This window comes from Macaca mulatta, chromosome 10 (assembly GCF_049350105.2).
Source record: "Macaca mulatta isolate MMU2019108-1 chromosome 10, T2T-MMU8v2.0, whole genome shotgun sequence".
In the NCBI taxonomy this organism is placed as follows: Eukaryota; Metazoa; Chordata; class Mammalia; order Primates; family Cercopithecidae; genus Macaca; species Macaca mulatta.
The window spans coordinates 102,403,921-102,410,208 of NC_133415.1; the positions used below are offsets into that span (position 1 = coordinate 102,403,921).

The window sequence follows — 6,288 nt, forward strand, 5'->3', positions numbered from 1 at the left end:
GACAGGGAATCGGGGAGGGTGATTCCAGGGCATGATCAGGACATCCCCCAGGGCTCTGCACTCCGCTGGCTCAACACTCCCATCTGTGTAATGGGTTGAGGAGCGAGGCTACCCCTACAGAACTGCGGAAAGCAAGGCAGGGTTTGACAGCGTGTGGGTGGGTGCCGGGTGCAGGCGGAGGCTGAAGAGTGGAGTGCTTCTTCCACCCGGGCCACGCCAAGGCTGTCCCCGCACCGCTCCCCGCCCACAAACCCTAGGTCCTCACCTGAAATCCCCTCCCAGGTCCCTGCCGTCGCGCTGAGGGCCAGACCCGGACTTGTCGAGGTGGGTGATTCGCCCCGGGGGACCTACCGGACCCCGGACCGTCCCACCTTACACCTTTTTGGCAGGGGCCGCACTGCCTGGCCCCCTCCCCCGGGTGCGGGGCCCCGGGACTCCCGCCTCCAAGGGTCTTGCCCTGCCCGGGATACTGGAGTGGGATTCGGGCCGGGCTGGCGGCGGGCTCCGGGACCCCTGGGCTGCAGCCCGGGCGGGAGCCGCCCCCTTTGTCTGGCGGGGCCGAGCGGAGCAGGACACTCACCGCGTGCGGCGGCGGCTCAGTAGCAGCAGCAGCAACAGAGCGGCCAGGAGGCCGAGCAGCGCGGCCCAAGTCATCGCGGGGCTCGCGGGGCTGGCGGGGCTGGCGGGGCTGGCGGGGCTGGCGGGGCTGGCGGGGTTGGCGGGGTTGGCGGGGCTGGCGGCCTGGCCCACTCCCAGGTAAAGTTCCCCGCCCCCACCCGCCGCGCCCCTCCCACTCCGCCCACCCCGGCCCGCTTTGGGGCGGGATGGCGGGGCGGGGCGGGAGGATGGGGCCCTCCGAGGTCCGCAGGGGTCGGCCCAGGGCGCTCTGGGAGAACCCCTCTCCCCGCAGCTCAGGCCGGGATGGAAAATGTGGGAGGGAGGGGAGGGGAGGGGAAAGGGAGGAGGAGGGGGGCGGAGGAGATGTGGTGGGCTGGGGAGTGACCAAGGGGAAAGGAGATTGATGGGGGACGGAGGGGGGTGTGGTGGACTCAGGGGTGATGGAAGGGAGGGGAGAGAAAGAGGATGTACAGGAAGGAAGAAATTATATGTGGGGAGGGAAGAAGGATGGGGAAGATGAGAGAGGACTTTTGGGGAAGGGAAGGGGAGGGAATCTGGGAAGACGGAGGGGCGATGGGGAAATAGTGAAGGAGTATGGGGAGGAGGGGGCAGAGTAGGAGGAGAAAATGTGGTAGGAGGGGACGAACACGGAGGAGGAGTGTAAGGGGGTCAGGAGGAGCTTTCCCACCACATTCCACAGTCCACCTAGACAGAGGGCATCCCCCCAAGGCTCCTCCTCACGCCAACCCCCACCCCAGGCGTGCTGGAGATCTGGAGTTTTCCATTGTGTGGTCTGGGCTGGGAGGGTTGGGTGGATTATATCGCACCCTATAGTATCTTCAGTAACTACTGGGCGGGGGGTACAAGGGTGCCTCAGGGAGTCCCCTCATCCTCACCTGCTTTGGGGACAGATAGTGCCCGTGAAGTATGCACCCTCTACCTGGTGCATGTTAGGGCCTCCGGATGTGGTGGCCATTGTCGCCGCTACCTGGTGCTTCGGGTGCCAGCCCCCTGTGCCCGCGGCTCTGCAAGGTACCACCCCAGGGTGCTGATGAGAACTGGGGCTCCAGGCTAGAATGCCTGGGGGTCAATCCAGCCTTGCTCCACGCCCCTGCTCCACCATCCCCATTCCCACCCTGGGAAGCCTTGGGCAGGTAGCTCAACTTCTCTGAGCCCACCTCGCTATCTGGAAGCAGAGAGGGCAGAGTTGTGCTTACCTCTGGGGCTATTGTGAGGAAGTGATGAGAGCTTGACAATAAAAGGAATCGCAATCTGTTGAGTGCTTGGCACATGTAAGTTTTATGAAACCATGGGCTGAACCTGGAACTCAGACCCAGGAGGTCTGGTTCTAGTCCTGTATCTGCCCATTCAGTGCCTGGTGAGCTTAGGCACGTTTCATTCCACCTTCCCAGCAGAGCTCTGGAGAAGCTGTTGCTCCCCCTGGTCTCCTGGCTTCCATCCTTGTCAGTCAGAGTCCTGATAAGGCCCTTCAAGAACCAGCATGATCCGCCCCTCTCACCTTTACGTCCCTGACCCATGTCCCTGACTCTCTCCCTCACCCACTCTGCTTCAGCCACACTGATCTCCCCATCTTTCCCTAGAGGTCCCACTACAGGGCCTTTGCACGTGCTGTTCTCTTTGCTCGGAGCGTTCTTCGCACAGCCCGCTCTTTCCACCACGTCCCCAGTCCCTCTGTGTCTGCTCAGCTGTCACTGCAGAGAAGCCTTCTTTGGCCACCTGCTCTAAAGCAGTCATCCCCACCACATTATAGTGCCATAACCTGTTACTAATTTTTGTCTGTTTGTTTTTTTGATAGTTTTGTTTTTTTTGTTTTTGTTTTTGTTTTTTTTTTTTTGGCAGTACTTCACATGTCCTGCTATCATATTCAAGATTCATTTATTTGCCTGCTTAATGTCAGCTGTCAAGGCAGCTGGATGACCCCCTCGTGGCCTCGGCAGATTCAGAACAGCAAGAGGCAAAAGGAGTTTCCTGAACCTCTTGTTTATTTTTCCAGCTTATCTGCCAGAGAAGCCAACAATCCCAAAAAGGCTGCAGAATGGGCGCAGAGGATTTTCTCCAAATTTGGGGAGCTCCATAGGGCTGTCTGCTAGCAGTGGGGTTCCCAGCCGGGCTTGGCCAATCCTTAGCTTTGTGACCCCAGGCAGACTGCTCCACCTTCCCAAGCTGGGGTTCCTCGTTGACAGAATGGGGAAAAGAGAACCTCATGGAGTTGAGGTCAGGAACAAATGACCTAGTCCACAGGGCACACCTGTGTGAGTGCCTGTCACACCAGGAGCATCAGGGAAAGTTAACCACCATTAATGCTTAGACCAGTCCCGCTCCTCTTCATTATCTGTGATCAGGCTTGGTCTCAATTTTCTCATCTGAAAAATGGGAAGAACAGTTCCTTCCTCATGGGGCTGCTGTGATAACTGAATTAAATGAAAAGAGAATGAAATCACCCAGCACAGGGTCTGGTTTACAATAGGTGCTCAATAAATATTAGCTCTTCTACTCCTCGCACCTGGCTTCAGTGCAGACCAATTTCAATTCAGTACAAATTTCTCTCCCAGATACTCTCTTCCCTTCTCGAGCCATAGACAAAATCCTCCCAGGGAAGGAGAGGCAGCTGCTCACACACCAAAGGAAGATGAATGTGAGCCTCTGGCTCTCCCTGGATTTGTTCAGGAGTCGGCATGTATTTAGGAAGGTGGCCAGGCCCCCTTCCCAGAGAATGACCCGCCATGGATCTGAGCCGGTCCAGGAAATCCATGTTTGCTAGTGATTTGTCCTACCTTCCAGATATCTGTTGGAGGCTTCTAGAAAAATGTGTTTCCTTCATATTTGCCTTCTCTTCTGCTTTGGGGGCCATTGTGTGGGAAGGTGATTGGCTGGGGAGTTGAGGGGGGCTGTAGTGTTATGAGGGAAGGCCAAGAAAGCTGCAGAGCCTCAAACTAGAGCTGCAGAATCACCATCCCTGGAACCACCCCCCTCCCCGTAGATTTCTCATTTAATGAGCTAACCACGTGTCTGTGCTAAGACACCGTGAGTCAGATTTTTCTAATACTTGCAGCCAAAGACATTCCCAGCTGAGACGCCTTCTAGGTATGGCTGAGGGGAGGACCAGATGAGGTGATAATTTATCCAGGGCACCTCTGCAGGACTGGCCAATGTGAGAATTCAAAAATGTTGCTTTGTCTTATTATTTCTATTTTTCTTACTGTGTAGGTTTTCTGTGTTTATCAGGCTAATAGGACATCCAACCCTCTGGCTATGGCATCTTGGAGGAACAGGCAGGTCTTGAAAAATAGCAGAAATTCCAAATTCCCCTGCCCCGGGAGAACTGAAAGGACCCTGCTGAGGACAGAGCTGATACGGCCTCGGAATGAAGATGAGGGAAGATCATTCCAAGGAAGATCACCCCTCTAGCCCATGGCGAAAGGGCTGGAATACGCAAGGACTTGAAAAGCAAGTTTTGCTTTTCATCTAAACCTAAGCAAGTTGCTTCATCTGTGAACCTCAACTACTTTACTTTGTGCAATGGGCATGTTGCTGGTAGTGGTGATAGCAGGGAGCTACCCGCAGAGCTTCCAACTCTGGCATGTAAGCCTTCCTCTGGGGAAGGGAAGCTCATGTGTCAGCTGGACCCCCGGGCAAATTTATTCTCCCAGGGTCGAACATTCAGACATTTCCCTGTAGGAGCCTCAGTGTGTTCAGATGTTCACTGTCCAGTAGAAACAAGACATCTAGGCAACTCTCCCATCTCACCAAGCCTCTGTTCCCTTCCCTGGCCACTGTGGGGTTGTGAGAGTAATGTCAAGACCCAACCCAATTAGAACACAGGGAATTTTGCCTGGGAAAGGGAGGCCTTCTACCCTGCACCACTGCTTTCTGTCTTCCAAGGATCAACTCTGATTCACGTCTGCATCCTAAAAGCTACAAATAAACTGTGTCGGGAAAGGAAAATATGCGTATTGCCTTCCTCAAGGCTAAAAACCAGTCCCAACAGAGAGGGGCAGTTTTAAATTTTTTTATGTAACAATAGCTCTAACTTTAGTTGGTAACTTATGCCATTTGAAACACTTTTTCATAATAATGTATTTATTCCTCCCAAAGAACCTATCAAATGCATAGTAGTATTATTCTGAATTCACAGATGGTGAAATCGAGGTCCAGAAAGAGTCAGTTCACCCAAGGTCCCATAGTACTTCCTTTGATAAGCTAGAGCACGGGAATTTGATGTCTTCTTAGGACAAACTAACTTACTCCCTGGTGCTGCAAACACACCCTGGGCCTTCCCACCTCCACACCTTTGCTCATGCTGTTTACCTGCCTGGAAGGCCTCTCTTTCTCCACCTCTTGGTTTTTCCAAATCTGTTATGAGCAGGTCCTCCAGGAGAGCCAAGATGAGAAGAGTTATACTAAAGGCTTATTGAGGGAGTGCCAGGGAGTAAAATGAAGAGGGAGCCAGAGGGGGCTGGGAGAAAAGGACAGAAAGAAGGAGGACAAATGGAAGGAAGGGACAGAGGAAAGAAGGGACCATGGGCTGCAGTGCACTCTTAGAAAGGTCAAGGCTGGCCGGGCACAGTGGCTCATGTCTGTAATCCCAGCACTTTGGGAGGCTGAGGTGGGTGGATCACTTCAGGTCAGAAGTTCAAGACCAGCCTGGCCAACATGGTGAAAACCCTGTCTCTATTAAAATTACAAAAAATTAGCCAGGCATGGTGGCTGACACCTATAATCCCAGCTACTCGGGAGGCTGAGGCAGGAGAATTGCTTGAACCCAGGAGGCAGAGGTTGCAGGGTGCCGAGACCGCACCACTGCACTCCAGAGTGGGTGAAAGAGCGACTCTGTCTCAAAATAAAAAAAAAAAAAAAAAAAAGGAAAGGAAAAAAAGAAAGAAAGAAAGTTCAAGGCTAACAGGTTGTCCTTAGGCCTCCTGAGGAGCCTTATGTCTCCCAAGAACAAGCCTGCTTCCCCCAGTGATTGGCTAGGAGCAAACCCTGGGAAGCGTGGCATATCTGTCAATCAGGCTCCCCCAGGGGAGGTCTGAGAGGTGTGTTTTCATGGCTGCTGCAGCCACGAAAGGAAGCACAGCTGCCATCTAAAACTGGAACAATGCAAGAATAAATTCTTCCACTTATAGAAGCTAAGTGAGGTTGAGAGGTGGAGGGGAAGGAAAGACCCAAACTGCGACATTTCTGGTGTTTTTGTGCTGCTAAAGAGAGACTGGTAAACTCAAGTCTTCGAGCAAGTATTGCAAATGAATGGAGTGAGCCAGTCATATCAGGATGGCAACAGGGAGGGATGGGAACAGTAGAAAACTAGAGAGGGCTACCCCATCCAAAAGAAAGCAGCTTCTATCAGTTCCAGCCAACTAAAGCCATGCAGAAATACATGCCCAGTGTGGCCAGGTCTCCAGACTCAAGAGAAGCCAGAAATAATGGCTCTGATTATTTTAAAACACTGCATAGACCAACAGCACACACCTGCCCGCCGATTTTTAGGCGTGCAGTCTAGTTGTGCCAAGGGCCAGTGGTTTAAACATTTGGGGTATGCAAAATGGGTTTGGAGTTGGATGTTGAACAAAATTGTCCTGTAGAATTAGGGAAGGACAATAGAGTTTTAGGGGGCAGCCTGAAAGAGGGGGCAAAGACTAGGCCGACATG

General features: G+C 53.3%; 1 protein-coding gene and 1 long non-coding RNA gene across 3 annotated transcripts in view; one reads left to right on the forward strand and one right to left on the reverse strand.

Moving 5' to 3' along the window:
* PTGIS (prostaglandin I2 synthase) overlaps positions 1-1,209 on the reverse strand; it is a 68,221-nt gene extending 67,012 nt beyond the window's left edge. The window contains exon 1 of one of the 2 annotated variants that reach the window (XM_001098575.5): positions 581-1,209. In XM_001098575.5, the coding sequence (XP_001098575.3) occupies positions 581-654 (74 nt within the window). In that variant the 5' untranslated portion in view covers positions 655-1,209. Of the gene's footprint in view, positions 1-265 lie in introns of both variants that reach the window. The other variant, XM_077951981.1, reaches the window with a different exon arrangement.
* LOC144332188 (uncharacterized) lies at positions 192-3,908 on the forward strand. The gene is made up of 2 exons (XR_013400037.1): positions 192-324; positions 3,847-3,908. It is a non-coding gene; the product is annotated as an uncharacterized LOC144332188 (long non-coding RNA).
* The last annotated feature ends 2,380 nt before the right edge of the window (positions 3,909-6,288 follow it).